Source organism: Artemia sp. Qi Xiang Cuo, chromosome 9 (assembly GCF_049724085.1).
Source record: "Artemia sp. Qi Xiang Cuo chromosome 9, ASM4972408v1, whole genome shotgun sequence".
Classification (NCBI taxonomy): Eukaryota; Metazoa; Arthropoda; class Branchiopoda; order Anostraca; family Artemiidae; genus Artemia; species Artemia sp. Qi Xiang Cuo.
Window position 1 is genome coordinate 51,769,854 of NC_142802.1, and position 17,454 is coordinate 51,787,307.

The 17,454-nt window shown below is 35.0% G+C and overlaps 1 protein-coding gene across 1 annotated transcript in view; it reads right to left on the minus strand.

The window, feature by feature from the left end:
* Positions 1–499: 499 nt before the first annotated feature.
* The window catches only part of HisRS (histidine--tRNA ligase), a 61,441-nt gene continuing 44,486 nt past the window's right edge, over positions 500–17,454 (minus strand). Inside the window, exons 5-9 of the mRNA XM_089094680.1 lie at positions 16,221–16,370; positions 14,411–14,555; positions 4,673–4,765; positions 2,419–2,600; positions 500–825 (exon numbers count right to left, since the gene is read on the minus strand). Coding sequence (XP_088950806.1) covers positions 619–825; positions 2,419–2,600; positions 4,673–4,765; positions 14,411–14,555; positions 16,221–16,370 — 777 coding nt within the window. The 3' untranslated portion in view covers positions 500–618. The remainder of the gene's footprint in view (positions 826–2,418; positions 2,601–4,672; positions 4,766–14,410; positions 14,556–16,220; positions 16,371–17,454) is intronic.

Consider the following 17,454-nt stretch of genomic DNA (forward strand, 5'->3'; position numbering starts at 1 on the left):
TCTCCCTGAGAATGCTATCCTATCAACCTTCGTTCTAAAGATTCAAAACATACCTTCAAGCGAAGGCTCAACACCTGCGTACAAGCTGCATGATGGGCTAGCGGTCTATCAAGCAAATCCGTGTACTTGGCACCAGGAATTACGTTACAAGTAAAAAATAAATTGTTAAGGGTTGCTGCTTGTGAAACCAAATCACACATCACCCAGGACGCATCACTACTATAACTCTTACCATAAAGAAACCACGTAATACATTAAAGGGTTGTTATTAAAACCCGAAAAACAAACGTCTTGGTGTTCCGCTTTTTCAGACTTGGTTGTGAAGTTTGTTTCGTAATTTAAATCTTCATAAAGTACAGCAGTTGAAGGATTAATATTAACAATAATAATAAAATAACATAAAAAAAATATAATACTAACTTTTTCCTAATTATGCTTTCAATTGCTTACAGATCTCCCAAACTTGAACCAAAACTAAAGGATTCACTTGGATACAGAACACAATGCTTGAAAATTTACTCTCAGAGTAGAAAACTTGAGCCCTACAAAAGACTTCAAAAATATTTAAGATGAACAATCTTACTTTGGAATAATATGAGAATAAAATAGAAAAAAACTTCATAATTTTTTCAGTTTTTCTGTTATTTCTTCGATTAGCCTTTCCCGTGGGATTTCTTCTTCTTCTCTTGTCGCAATGTTTCTAACTTTCACGACATTTTTTTCGATTTCTGAGCTACCAATAAGTATTGCCAGAGGAATCTGATTCTCTTCACCATATTGCAGCTGCGCTAGAAGTTTTGGATTTGCTTTGTAAAGAATTTCCGCCTGAAAAGAGATTGTAGTTTGAGCGGAAAAAATACGCACAAACAAAAGACCATACTCATCATCTTGCATCTCGCAGAGCAGTGTTTCTCAGTCCGAAGTCTCCAGAACCTAAGGGTTCCAAAGAAGGAGTCGGAAGCTTTCACAAAAAAAAGCGTGAGCTACAAAAAACCCCGTAACCACGATGAAGAAACATGAGAAGCACGGTGTCCCGGAAGTTCCATATAGGTCCAAAGCCTGAGAAATACTGCTCTAACGTGTAGGAAAAAGGACGAGAATGGAGCATAAACATTTCAAAATATGTAAATAACAAATAGAATAAACCTAGATAATATCAAACTTTACAATCGAGTACATTTAAACAAAAGGATAGTTTGAAATACTATCCTACTGTCTTTGCCAATGTATGCGGAAACACACAAATACACCGTTATCATTAGCAAAAACAAACAAAAGAAAGAGCGGATTGGCGAAAGTTTTAGCTAAGTACATATTAGAGGGTGTGCGTATGGGTGTACGCGGGTTATGGTAGAAAAGTACACCTCCATTCTTTTCAGAACTGTGAGAGATAAATATGTTCACTTCCATTTTTACTAAAACATAGCATTAGTCAGAGATCATATTTTATGATATTCATAGCTTCCCTCATAGAAGGGGGAATGGCACTTTGAAACAAGTTCAAATCAAAACCGTTTTGAATGGAAAATATAAGAAAGGGTGAGATAAATCTTAAAAATTTCAGATTTTAAAGGATGAGGTTCCCTATTGATGCTAAAACTATGATTGCCGTATCACCAGCATACTCTCCTGCAGCACTCTGACAAGAGTCTTTAATTATATAAATAACTAAATTTGAAAAGTCTTCGTACATTAGTTATAATAAATCAATTACCATTTAATGGTAATTACCATTACCATTTATATAGATCAATAGACTTTGGTCAACCTAACTACATTGCCCGACTTTTTCATAAGACTTTTTCATAATGACAAATACACACTTCGTATAGGATACTAAATTTTTGTCAAAGCTGAAAGGGTATTTCAAGTCATTAGTTACTCTGTAAGTAGGTATATTTTTGTAGTAACTTCTGATTGTTCAGGGATAGTTTTGAGAACAGTCTTTAATGGGATGATAGTAAGGTTGTCTAACATCGAACGCAATTAATACATATTTCATAAATAGTATTCAGCAGCAACCAAAGTAAGCGCTTGAGAGATTCTGGACCCACATTTGACTAGAATATATTTTCTTTTCTTGACTCTTCATAAAAAACTGTCTTGTATATTTATTTAAGAAAATGATGAATAATGTAATTTTTCCTTGGGCTTAAGGAGCGGCAGCCTTCCTTCAATACTAACTCTGTTTTAACCTTTGAAAAGCATACGAAACAATATCTTGTTCATTAATTGATGAAGTACCGTGGGTCATATAATTGTATACCAAAACTTGAAATACACCAGGAGATTTTAAACAGTTTCGGCCTGGATGTATTAAATTAGCTTTGACAGACAGCTTAGGACATCTTGGGTGACAGCTTAATTAGAAAATGTACCTAAAACAAAATGTTAATTATGTAATTCAAAATGACATACGTTGATGTTGGCTTCCCTAAGCTCAGTAACAATTTTCATTTTTGGCTCTAAGAGATTCTTCTGGGCGGAACAAACAAGAACTTGTGTTTCAGTTGTGCGGGGCTTCGTAGCTGCAGTGGCTTCCAAATATGCGAAAATACGTTCTACCCCTATGCTCACCCCAACACATGGAACAGGTTTACCTGGAAATAAAGGAAGTTACCAAATAGTAAGTTTTTAAGGAGAGCTTCAGGCGCGTGAAAACCTTCCCTTAATCATTTCTCATTTCCAAATAAAATGTTGAAGTGGATGAACTTTGACAAAATTTGCATATATATTTTTAGTTCCAAGACTCAGCCCTCCATGCAAAATAAATTAGTAAATACGGCCAAAGTAAAAGGTCTCTCCATGTATACATGTATACATTAGACAGCTGTACATACACTAAATTTTCTCGTTACAATCAGAGTGAAAGGATAAAGTAAAATCAAGTTACATGAAAAATACAATTTACAATACTACCAAAAATAACAAAGATGACCGAATATTACCTTTGATCAAAAATTATAATCCAAAGTAAACTTTAGCAGTATATTTTCATTTCCAAGCGCTGTTAAACCCTGATTTTCAACGAAACTCTTTGGGGTTCCAAGATAAGTTTATATTAATTTTGTTCACAACTGACAAAGAGTTACTAAATTATCATTTCGATTCTTTGCATCCATATGAGATGATATTTGTCAATACTAAGAGCCTTTATAGACATGATTAATATAGTAATTAACTTCAAATAGATTTAAAAAAAAAATACATCCTTAATTCCAAACAAAATAAATTAATTAAAAAAATTTTTTACCACTCAATATAATATCCTTAGTATCAATACCACATTTTCAAGTTTGTTTTGAAGATAAAAAAGACGGAACAAAAAAATTCTCACGTATTTTTGACGTAACACTTAAACTAGGTTTGTTTTCTTAGAACACAGTGCCATTCTATGACGAAGAAATAAAGTTTCAAATGGGGATAAATCCATTTATTTAGACAGTAAAAAAAAACAGGTACAAAAGTCCAGATATTTCGAGATTTTGTACCTGTTTTCTGACTGTCTAAATAAATGCATTTATCCCCATTTGAAACTTTATTTGTTCGTGATAGAACGGCAGTGTGGTCTAAGAAAACAGCCCCTAATTAAAGGTGTTACGTCGAAAATACCCCTTATATGTGGGGAAATAAGACCAACCCAATAAACAACTATAAACTCAACATTTGGTTTGCAATTAGAAGACATGGAAGGCTTTGCTACCTTCATTAAAAATTTGTTTTACATTTGGGCAAGATTAGAGAAGAAAATTTACATCAAGAACTTTGAATGAACTTTGTCAATGAACTCTCTCTGAAAAAAATCTAGTGAATAATCCGGAAGTTCAAAATTTTTCGAATGACCCGAAAAGTTATTTATTTTGTTGTATATAAATATGCTAGTTTTAGTTTTATTATTTTAGTATCTCTACTGAAGACGGTCGCTGTATATGTGACCGAAATATCTGGACTTTTGTACCTGTTTATTCACTGTCTAAATAAACGGATTTATCCCCATTTGAAAGTTTATTTGTTTGACAATTCTCACGTAGCCTCCCACAAAAAATAGCATAGCCTATTTGTTATTTTTTTTTTTTTTTTTTTTTTTTGTCAATGAATGCTGTCTATGGAGATTAGAGATATATAAAAATCCTCTTCTCATCTGAAAAAAGTATATCTATGCTAATCATAACTCTATATCAGATAATCAGCTTTGCATTCGAAATGGATAACTTGTCTTGAGAATATTAGTTTCTTTTATGAGAAAGGATTTAGAGGGATAGCCATCTAAGCAATCACAGACGCATGGGTCATCTTTTAAGTTAGTAAGCAGTGCTATATATATAAAACTTTCAGATAGAAGAGCTATAGAAGTCTCTTTCTATAAAAATTTAATTACGACTAAATTAAAATAGAGCAAAAAACAATGGTTTATATAAAAAGAAAAAAAAAGCGAAATCAAAGCACAAAGCAAATGAAAAGTAAGTATCAAATTAAAAAGGTGGTGCTGCTACCCTTTTTAGATTTCTATCAACATATTAGCATACGTTTGAACGGAACGGATTTTAAAGAAGCAAAAAAGTAACTAAAATAAGATATTTTTGAAAAATTAATTACATTAATTTACAGAGATATTTATCGTCTTAAGATTTTTATTATGGATAAGTCATATCAATAGTATGAGAAAGCTTACCTTTTGGATCAAACATGCCAACGAGGTTATCATACCGACCTCCACCTGCTACGCTTCCAATCCCAACATTTTTTCCGTTTTCCACCACCGTGGCTAAAAAAAAAGAGCATGACGATATGAAAATTCTAATTCAAATAGTTTCAAGTTTAGAAACGAACCAAAATTTTGGAAAAACATTGTTTGCCTCATCTCTTTGTAACAGTGTTGAGGGCCTTTCTACATGTTTTACCATATTCCTAGGCTGTTGCAATGGCTTTTTTCTAGCCATCCGACAGGATTTCTGGGAGTTATTTTTTAATTTTGTTTTCCCTTTTATTCGCTTGTTATGATAAAATCAGATAATTATTTTTAAAAATAATTATCTTAAAATATAATTAATCAATAAAATATAATTAATATTTAACTGTATTAACACAGCAAAAAGTTTAAAAACAACAATAAACTAAAAACAGGCTAAGGATGCAACATTGAATTGACTGAACAATTCATTCATTGACCATTAGAACTCTGTTTGTTAGGGTCATATTTAACATATAGTAGTTTTTTTCTTTTTTTTTTGTGTTTCATATTTCACTTTTTTTTTTTATTGGGATTAATTGTTTTTCTTATGCTCCATTATTGAAACTTGTGTCTTTTGCAATAAAGATAAAATTCCCAGTTCGTTAACTGTGTACCAGATAGCAAACAATTAAATATCAAGTCTACAACGTTTGTGGTTTCCGCCCGTTTTCAGAACAGTACTAATCACTATCAATTCTTAATACTTTCTCATTCCGTAGCATACATAAAAGATGTGTCACCTCAGGTTGTCCTTCAAAAATACTACAAAAATATTTTGGTATACCTAGCCTGCTTTATCTCGTGAACAGGGAGTTGAATTGAAACTTTAAAGAATTTTTAAATTTTTTTTTTTTTTTTAGCTCCCTAAATAAATTATAGTAAAGTATTTGTCCAACACAATCTTTTAGGAAAGCAATTGAAAAAAAAACATAAATAAAGACCTCGTTTTAACCTGAGATGTTCGATGTCTTTCAGTACAATTTAGAACATATTCCTTCCCAATAATACAACAAAACTAAAAAAACAATTAGTGGTCTTGCGTTCGAACTAAATTATTTTGTCACATTCCAGCAGGCTTAGAGAAGCCGAGTTGTAAAAAAACTGCTCATTGACAGTAATGAAGACAAAAACAACCAAAAATACAGTTAGATAAGGTTTTAAACAGTTTATAAAGGATCTTTACGCCCAAATTATTTTGGGTGTATATTAGTCTTCTAGAAAAATTTGACTTGCTATAGTCTAGAAGAGCATCCAAACTTAAATTAATACTAAAAGCCTTTCTAGGGCAAGAATAATACAAAATTTTAGAATAATATAAAATTAAAACATTCCCTTCAATCCAAACTGAATTAATAATATAAAAAAAATGTTCCGTACCAATCCACTCACCGATATAATTCGCTTTAATTCCTTCTAATTAAGTCTTGCCTTAAAATAAAATTTTTCAAGACGGGAATTTCGATGCCGCTTGGGAATAAACAACAGAAACTTTGCGTATTTAAAATAGCACTTATTAATTTTTTCTATGTCACTTTCGGCAAGTAGATGAGCCGCACCGGCGAGGTAAATAAAGTGAGGTTGGCAAACTGAGCGATAAATATAAGCAAGTGATTTCCTGGAGTATCGCCCCCGATTTGGAACAACAATACCGTAAGCACGTTTAATGGCGGTGGTCATGTGCTTCACAATGGATTTCCTGGTTTTGTGGAGCGATTAGGAAATCATTAACCCGAGATATTTCAACTCTGACACATCAGGGACTGAATGATTTATAAGGGAAACACTATCGCTCTTACCCGTGTTGAAAGGTAGAAACTGGCACTTTTCAATATTAATAGAAAGTCCGATTGATTGAAATTCTTTTTCAGTCTGTTTAAGTTGTCTTGCAAGTCTGTCTTGGATCTGCTGAGAAACAGAACGTCATCGGCGTAAGCTATATAGCATAAGTCGGTACCGTGTAGTAGAAGAGATGAAGAAATATGGTTCAGAATCTGAGAAATTGTATGTTTAAATATGACAGGACTAAGAACACTGTCTTGCTTCATGCATCTTTTGACTTTAATTGGTCCTGAAACTATATCTCTCCATTTGGCAGATACTGTTGAATTTGCGTACCAAAATTTTATAGTTTTGACGATACTCACACTTACGCCGCTGTGCAATAGAGCGTCAAGAGATTGCATGTGACTAATACTATCAAACGCTTTCGATAAATCAACGGTACACACATAAAGAGGTGACCTTTAACTCTCTGGATCCAGTAGCACGTTTGCTAATAATCTATGTGCCTCTGGGCAACCAACCCCTTTTTGGAATCCAAGCTGGTTATCTCCAAAAAGTCCGGTATCTAGCTCAGGAAAAATAGCATATTCAAATATTTTACTCAAAATGCACGATACACTGATAGGTCTGTAAGATTTACCATCATTGGTATTTTTCCCTTTCTTCGCAACCGATGCTATAATTCCTTTTAGGAAACTGTCAGGAACAATACCCCTAGTGACGCACATTTGGAAAAGAAGTTGGAGATGAGAATAAAAGCTATCAGGTAAGTTTTAAAAGTGCATTATTTAAAGGCCGTCAGCGTCTATCCCGTTCTTACCTTTAGACAGAGCTTTTCTTACGGCGGTTTTAACCTGTTTCAGGGATATAGCAACAACGCAATCCTATCCTGAAAAACGTCCAAGCCAGCTAGTAACCTTCTCATAATATTTGCTTATGGTAAGATTTTCGATCCCGTAAACTGATGAGCAATAAGAATTCCAATCATTCATAGTCAGAGAAGAACTAGGTGAACTTCCATCACTTCGGACTATACTTTGCCACGATGTCTAATTTCCGGTGAAATGTTGTCCGATAATACGGTATTTTTTCAGCTCAGCTTTATATTTCCGTTTCAACTTAAAAAACATTTCCATATACGGGTCTTCCACATGCAATCGAAATGCTCAGCCACGGTTTTGCTCATAGCTTTGCTGCCTGAAGCTCAACAGACTTGGACTCTCGGTTTTTTTGTGCTAATCTTGACACTCCTAGTAGGGACTGCTGTTAATCCTGCCACTTTCATGGCATGAACAATCTGATAGTAATAAGTGTTAAGATCAATCATGGCAGATGCTTCAGGAAGACTGGAACACAGTAAGTGGAATGGACCTTTCATGCAAAAAAGAATAGAGGAGACGGTATCAATACGCAAATCAGCATCGGATTTACTCCAATTCTTTTTCTGCACCCACCTTCTTGTCTTTTGAATATTAATGTTCTGTGATGGCTGTAGATGAAAAGATGGTCCAAGATGATTGCTAATTCGATCATCTGTGTATACTGTGACGGGGAGACAGGGAATGGATTCTCATGAAAGAACATGGTCAATATTGGATGTATGTCCACTAGAATGGATACATGTAAAATCCAAATACTTTGGCCGGATTTAAAAGGAAGCGGGTAAGCAATCTATAAGAATATCAGAGTGGATATTGTCTTTTTCTGGATCGCAGTTGAAATCCCCAGCCATAACCCATTTTCTCCCACTATGCTCAAAAGATTACAGATGTCACTGAAGGGCATCAGATGCTTAAGAAAACTTTTTCAGCGAGATAGCATTATTATAACTAGCAGGTATATATACATTTATTAACTCAGTACCCGCGACAAAAAGAGACAACAATTTACTGTTTTAATTGTAAACTTTGACGATAATTCTTTCCTTGTATATGTTGCAAGGCCTCCAGACGGACATCCTGCCGTCAACTTAGCAGGCTGTATGAACAGGTCATGCGATTTGGATCTATTTAAGAAATTAGTTAAAAAAAACTTTTTCCACAAAATAAGTTTTTCAAAGAAAAGTAAAGAACTCCATCAAACAAAAAATGTGCAAAAATAAAATCAAATAATCTACCAAGCGTGAAACCACCACAAATCAGCATCGATAAATAAATGAAACTCAAAACGAACAGGAATTACAATAAATAACCGAGTCAAACTCAAAACGAGCAGAAATTAACTTAAGTTGGGCTCAAAACCCCTATGCCTTCCCAAGGCCAGAACATAATTTGCACTTTACTGAAAAAAATATAAATGTTTTTACTTTTATAACTTTAATAAATCAAATAATATTAAGATGTTGATTACTAAATATCAGTATATGTATATTAAACTGACAATGCACATTCATTTGTATTTTTTTCAGTAAAGTGCAAATTATGGTCTGAGCCCCTTTTGAAGTTTTTTATCATAGAGTCTCTATCATTAAAAACCCTATATGCCCCCAGGGCATAACTTACAACCTTCGCCCTGGGGATTCTGGGGGGTTTGTCATCCTTAAATACATAATTTCCAGAACTTTCAACTTCGTTGAACAAAATGGCTATCTCCAAAATTTGATTGAATGTGTTTGGAGAAATGGATGGCGTAAGAGGGCGGGGGGGGGTTAATTACTCTCCACTCACTTTCGACTATTAAAAAGGGCAATTTTAATTTCCAATCAAATGAGCCCCTTTTGAAATTTCTACAACAACTTTCTATATAAACCTTATATGCCCCCAGGGCATAACTTACAACCCTTGCAATGAAAGCTCTGAAAGGGTTATCATCCTAAAAGACCTAATTTCCAGAACTTTCGAATACGTTGAACAAAATGGATATCTCAAAATTTTGATTGGATGTGTTTGGGGAAATGGAGGGCGTAAGAGGGGGGTTAGTTGCCCTTCAATCACTTTCGACTATTAAAAGGGCAATAGCCCTTTCAATTTTCAATCGAATGAGCCCTTTTGGATGTTTTTACAACATCAATTTCAATAAAAACCTTACATGCTCCCAGGGCATAACTTAAAACCATTCCCCTGAGGGTTGTGGGGGGGGGTGGGTTGTCATCCTTAAAGACCTAATTTCCAAAACTTCCAACTGCGTTGAATAAAATGGCTATCTAAAAATTTTGATTGTATATGTTTGGGGGCAAGTTGGGGGTGAGAGGGGGATTAGTTGCCCTCCAATCACTTTCAACTATTAAAAGGGGCACTGAATTTCCAATCGAATGACCGTTTTTTCAAGTTTCTGCGACAAAGATTTCAATAAAAAACCTTATATGACCCCAGGGCATAACTTATAACCCTTGCCCTGAAGACTGTGGGGGGAGTGTCCTGCTCAAAGGTATAATTTCCTGAACTTTAAACTGCGTGAAACAAAATGACTATCTAAAAATTTTGATTCGATATGTTTGGGGAAATGGTGGGGGTGGAAGGGGTGTTAGCTGCATTCCAATCACTTTTGACTATTAAAAAGGACACTAGCCATTTCAATTTCCAATCGAATGAGCCCTTTCTGAAGTGTCTACGAAGACGAGTTCAGTAAAAACCTTATATGCGCCCAGGGCATAACTTACAACCCTCGCCCTGAGGGCTGTGGGGGAGAGTCCTCCTCAAAAACATAATTTATATCTGGAAATCAAAGACACTGAACAAAATGGCTATCTCAAAATTTTGATTGGATGTGTTTGGGGAAACGGTGGGTAAGAGAGGGGGGCTAGTTGCCGTCGAATCACTTTCGACGCTTAAAAAGGGCACTAGACCTTTGAATTTCCAATCGAATGAGCCCTTTTTCAAGTTTCTATGACAAAGATTTCAATAAAAACTTATATGCCCCCCGGGAAGAAATTATAACCCTTGCTCTGAAGAATGTGAGGGGAGTGTCCTGCTCAAAGGTATAATTTCCCGATCTTTAACTGTGTGGAACAAAATGGATATTTCAAAATTTTGATTGGATATGTTTGGGGAAATGGTGGGCGTGGAAGGGGTGTTATTTTCCTTCCAATTACTTTCGACTAAACTATCCAATTAAACAGTGCACAAGCCATTTCAAGTTCTAATCGAAAGAGCCCTTTTTGAAGTTTCTACGACAAAGCTTTCTATAAAAACCTTATATGCCTCCAGGGCATAACTTAACAATCCTTGTCCTGAGGGCTGTGAGGGGTTGTCATCCTCAAACGCATAATTTCCAGAACTTTCAACTACGTTGAAAAAAATGGCTATCGTAAAAATTTAACTGGATGTGTCTGGGGAAAAGGTGGGCGTGAGAGGGGGGTTAGTTACTGTCCAACCACTTTTTGAATTTCCAATCAAATGAGCCTTTTTTGAAGTTTCTATGACAACGCCTTCTATAAAAACCTTATATGCCCCCAGGGCATAGCTTACAACCCTTGCCCCGAGGGTTGTGGGGGAGTGTCCTCCTCAAAACATATTTTCTATCTAGAAGTCAAGTACGCTGAACAAAATGGTTATCTCAAAATTTTAATTGGATGTGTTTGTGGGAATTATGGGCGTGAGGGGGCTAGGTGCCCTCGAATCACTTTCGACTATTAAATAGGGCACTAGCCCTTTCAATTTCGAATCAAATGAGCCTTTTTTGAAGTTGCTAGGACAATGCCCTCTATAAAAACCATATATGCCCCCAGGGCATAACTTAAAACCCTTGCCCCGAGGGTTATAGGGGAGTGTCCTCCTCAAAAACATATTTTCTATCTGGAAATTATCTACGCTGAACAAAATGGCTATCACAAAATTTTGATTGGACGTGTTTGGGTGAATGATGGGCGCGGGGGGGGGGGGGCCGAGTGGCCCTCCAATCACTTTTGACTATTAAAACGGACACTAGCCCTTTGAATTTCCAAACGAATGAGCCTTTTTTGATGTTTCTACCACAATGCCTTCTATAAAAACCTTATATGCCCCCAGGACATAACTTAAAACCCTTGCCCCGAGGGTTGTGGGGGAGTGTCCCCCTAAAAAAGATATTTTCTGTCTGGAAATCAACTACGCTGAACAAAATTGCTATCACAACATTTTTATTGGATGTGTTTGGGGGAAGGATGGGTGTGGGGGGGGGGCTAGTTGCCCTCCAATCACTTTCGACTATTAAAAAGGGCACTAATCCTTTGAATTTACAATCGAATTATCCTTTTTCGAAGTTTCTACGACAACGCCTTCTATAGAAACCTTACATGCCCCCAGGGCATAACTTAAAACCCTTGCCCCAAGGGTTATGGGGGAGTTTCCTCCTCAAAAGCATATTTTCTATCTGGAAATCAACTACGCTGAACAAAATGGCTATCTCAAAATTTTTATTGGATGTGTTTGGGGGAATGATGGGCGTGGGGGGGGGGGGGAGGGGGCTAGTTGCCCTCCAATCACTTTCGACTATTAAAAAGGACACTAGCCACTCCAATTTCCAATCGAATGAGGCCTTTTCGAAGTTTCAACGACAACTCCCTCAATACGAAGTGCCCGGGTATGGAGAAAAAAAAAAACACATTGTGCCCACATCGTTCTTTACTTAGGCAGCGCTAGCGCGCTGCCTATGATTTGAATTCGATCCAGAGAGCATACGTTCCTGAATGAATAGCACATCGTACAGTTGAAGGAGATCATCCAGAGCCTTTTATTTATTGTAGCACCCATTAATATTTAGGCTTAGAGCTTTTATAGAACTATTAATGAGTAACTTTTATTTCTCAAAATTTCTTCTAGTTTCTGAAATTTTAGGCTAAGACAGACATGTGGTTCATTATATGAGATACATTTAGGTTCAATATTACATGGCCAGTCCTTGTTGCTGATATGATGTCTAGAAAATATAGCACATCTGGGATTACTTCTACAGCTTTCAATAAGGTGGTCAAAGCTTTGGCACCTAAAGCACCTTCGTGGGGCTTGCTTGTACTTAACTACTCGGAAAAAATCGTATCCTAATTTAATTCCGCTAGAGAATGCCAAGTTCAATGACTGCCTATTCTTGAAAGTCAAATTGACAGTTTTGGTTTGGCCAAAAAGCTCGAAACTTCCTCTGTGAGGTCCGGGTTGTGTATTGCCAGTAAACTTGCACTGATGTCAGTAGAAAGACCTCGTATAACACCAAATTGTTTTCTTCTCTAATTTTACATTTGATATTGTTTGGGCTACTGTTCCGTAATTTTATAGAGAGAGCGATAGGGGCCTCCTTGCAAAAAGCTTTAGCTTTAACAATGTCACTAAATTTGACCTGTAATTTGTTATTTCTTGACTGTTTGACCCCTTGTATCCCATCTTCGGACTGCAGTTGACTACTCAAAGTGCCGGTACCCAAATCGCCTTTCCCCAGCAGTTTAAGGATCAATGTCCGGTCAGTACCGATACGGCTCTTGTGTTTGTTCCCGCTCTCTTCTGCACAGGCTGTCACTGAATTAGCGAAAAATTGACTAAATTTGGCTAATAAACTATTTTTATAGAATTCGAACTAAAAAATTGTTGAAGACACAGAAATGCCGTACCTGTTGGTGCTACCGTAGTATTAAATCCAAACAAAGCTATCCATAATTAGTCCATCATAATAAGGTCACTTTAGATTTTAATCCATAGCAGAGTATTGTGAAACTTCTATAATCACTCTAGGTCACTGAATTTATTAAATTTCGAGGCAATGAATTAATACGATTTCAAAGCAGGTTTTAAAGTTCAATTAATCCAAAAAGATGTTATCACTCTGGAGACAAAACGATATATATATATATATATATATATATATATATATATATATATATATATATATATATATATATATATATATATATATATATATATATATATATATATATATATATATATATATATATATATATATATATATATATATATATGCGATTCTCAGCTCAATTCGCACAAAACCCGTTTCATCTCCACCAATTATTATATAGTGTTATCAAACCAGATTCCCACCCAAATTTCGAGCAGGAGACAAAATTTCAAATTCAGAGAGGGTAAAATTCCTCTTTATTTTCTCCTTAAAGTGGGCATTCCTTGGCACCCCTTCAGAAGAAAATATAACAATTACCGCAGCCCTTGACTGAATTCTATCAAGAAATAAAATCACAAATAAGAGTGATAATTCCATACTTCAACCGTCACAAGAGGTACAAGCCTATCATCTCAGCTTTGCTGAAAACTAAATATACTGATTAAACCAGAATTTAATTGTTCATTATATTTGAGAGTAATAGATTTCAAATTAGGAAGACGGTGACGAAAACAGGTTTTTTTTAAAACAGTAAAACTAAATCAATCGCAAAAATTCACAAAGAACAGTACAATCCGTCAAGGAAGAAGACGGTAGTAAAAGAAGATTTATCGTATAGTAAGGCTGGAAATACGAGGAGGGTATTATTTTAGGCAACAATTTTTCAATTTCTCTTTGAAGTCTTCAAGACAAAACTGGACATTACGTACAGAAAGCCATCTCAAATTAAAAGAAATTCCCTGCAAAAACAAATTTCGGCAATTACAGTTGAAAGTTACAGGCAGCAAACTGTATTGTATATGACTCATGGCAAATGCCATGTTTCGAGCAAGGATAAACAAAAAACGACAGGTTTATCTATTTTTCAGATATCGATAATCGAAGTAACAGGATTAATGACCATTCAACACGTCTTTTATTGAAAGTCTAATTTTGCAGTATTTGTGTACTGATTTTAGACGATAGAAAACCCAACTGAATCAAACTTTAGATTACTCTGTTTTATGACTCTTTCCACACCTCCATGGATGACAAAACCAAAATATATGTATAATCATAACATATATTGTCTTTGTATAACCCAAAAGTTGTCAACTTATTCGTGTATTTTGCTACTTATAAATTTCCAGATCATACCTTTTAAAACTGCTTCATAAATCACACCAGTGTAGTAGTCAAGCCCGCGGGCTAAACTTAGATCGAATACTACATTTTGAGAAACATTCAAGAAGTCGCAATACTGCAACAACAGCTTCATTTCTTCTAATCCCTGCTTACCGCTCTAAAATAAATTAAAGTTGAGATTAAGACGACTCAGTACTCTGGCCAAAAAAATCCTTGTGTCCACAAAGCTTCCTAAATTCTTAAAGACATTGATATATGAATGGTTTTGTTTTCGTCAAGCTTAAAATTACGTTATTAAAAAAAAGAAAGAAAAAACTTGTTCCAAGTTCCAAAAAACCTTGAAAAAGCAAGTCCTCTTTATTATATTAGAGTTTAAGGTGACCTTGGACGTTTCTGCTAATCCCCACTACTAATTTACACAAGTATCAATTCGCGAAAATGTCGGGGTGGTGGCGAGATGTGTTTCTCAAAGCCTAGGGTTGCAATCCTGTTTCTTCTTTTTTTTCCAATGAAAATACCAAAAACAAATCATTTTGAATGAATAGAATACGCAGCTCTTGTAAATATGTCTTCACGCCACGTCGTTAAAGTCAAGGTTTCTGACTGTATTTTAGGAAATTCTCAAGGGGGAATTTCAGTAATTTACTATTATTATCATGATTCCAATATTATTTAACAAAATATGCGCGTTTGAAGCTTGAATAATTTAGCAAGGCAAAGATAGGCGTATAAAAATACACCCATTTGGTGCATACATATATATGTCAGCAGTTGAGGTCTTTCGGCAATGTCAAATGGCCTCCATTTGGCTCAAGGAGAGCTTTGGGCCTCTGGTCTGCGCAAATGTCTCTTGTCTCGGTTGGGCTATGCTCGAACAATCACAAACCCCACATGGCTAGGACCGTCATTCGTCGGATGACACAAATCTAAGTTTAGAGCCTCTTCCCAATCGCGACTGTCGGCAACCATAATATGGTTTTTAGACACCTTATTAAAAATGTTTTTCAATTGTTGTTTTTTTTCACTTGTGCTTATGAATCCAATAGTTTTCAGTTTGTTAGAAAAAAACTTATCTAAAGTCAAGAGTCTCTAGAAAATATTGAACTAATACTGGTTCCAATAATTACTACCACATTTTAAGCAAGTAAACAGAACATTAAAATAACTAAATAATTAGAAGAAACTAAAAACAAGGATAAAGTGGCAAATATAAACTGGTCTATGACAGGACAGCTTAATGCATTTTAAAAGTCTTATAGCAATATTACCCTACACCCCACCCCCAAAAAAAGTAATATAATGGTAAAAACAACCACTCGTTTCAGTGTCCAATAGAAAAAAAAAAACTGCGCCAAATAAACTTATGAAGATATTTCAAGATAAGTCCGAGAAATGATTGATTTATATTTGATAATTATTCCATAAATTTGGCAAAATGTTAGCCCTTCCTTATTTCCTTTACAGCCTTTGTGCCAATATTTGTATAAACTTTACTTCAGAAAATTCGTCTTCCGTTTGTCAGCAGCGTTTCAAAACGAGTATGATAAAGGTAGGAAAAAGAAAAAAACTTGATTGATCATATTCAAAGTTTCCTTGGGACTTGAAAGGCAATTTCAAAACTTTCACAATGAAAGGAAACATTTCAAACAATGGTAAAATTGGAACTTAGTTCATCAATACAAAGAAACATACACAGTTCCTAGTGTATACTATGAGAATGTTAGAAATCGACTTAGTCCACTAACACTATAATTGCACCGTTTGCTTACCGAAAAGCTTATTCCAGGTTCTAATGTTTAGAAAGAAAAAGAATAAAACTTACAGTTGATTTGCTTAACTCTTCATTATCTAAAAGTTTGTCTATTAGCTCTTTTCCTCCATTCAACTTGACGTATTTTCCTATTTTGTCAGCAACTTCTTCGGCAATCCCTTTCTGTTCAGTTATTTCTTTCCGAACTTCCTCCCAAGGGCTCTGTAGGAGATATAGTATGGTTTTTAACTAACTATAAGCAATGTATCAGTCATCACTTACTTAAAGTAACATCCCTTACTTTACTTAATTTTCCCTTACCTACTTACTTACTTTTCACTTACTTACGTTACATCATTTACTTACTTAATTTTCAATTAAAGTCAAGTTTATTTAGGGTTCCAGTGAGGCGCAACAGATTGCAAATCACACAAGTGTTCCAAGCTCTTTTACTTAAAGGCTTTGCATTTATATTATCATATTTCATTAGTGTGTGTGGTCAATTTTAAAATGTCACTACTTATGGAAAGGAAATACTCACCCAAACGCTTATTAACTCTCTTATATTTATTTGTCAGAAGTTTTAAGAAATACATACAAATATTTGACTTCACGCAAAATCTTACAGTGATAAGACCAAAACGCCCTCAATAAGTCTTTAGGTAGCTATTTAGTGACAACGGACATACAAAGATGTCACGCAACTGTTAAAGCGCAGAAGTTTAATATAGAATCATTGTGATGTGAGTTTAAATTAAAAATAAACAGCGGTGATTTAATCGGGGCTTTCTCATATTTACAAAAACCGCATCTAAAGAATATAAACATGTCCCTTTTCTCGAAGGACTGTTGAACAAAAGCTATATTTTAGCGTAAAGAGCATGTAATAGCCCTTATCATATTTAGGTGTTTAAAACATAAATAGAAAAAATGTAGAAATCAAACTTCACGAATGCCTTCTATTTGAATGAAGGTAAGAAGAGGAGTTCAAACCAAAAATTTAATAGAAATTTTTCACTACATCAAGGAAGCTCCCGTTCCTAGTGCTCATTGCACGAAAATTTAACTTCTTTTTTTTTTGTTCAGTGCTTAAACAACGGAAACTAATAAACAAAAGTTGTGATAAAAATCTAAATCTTTTGACAATACTTCGACAAGGGAAGAAGTTAATTATCCATATTTACTTTCCACAATAGAAAACTCATTTCAAATGCACCGAAAGACAATAAATAAAATGCTTGGATTAACTGGATATGTTTGCTGCACTCTAAGATATTGTGCGCCTAACTCAACCCGTTCAACTCAA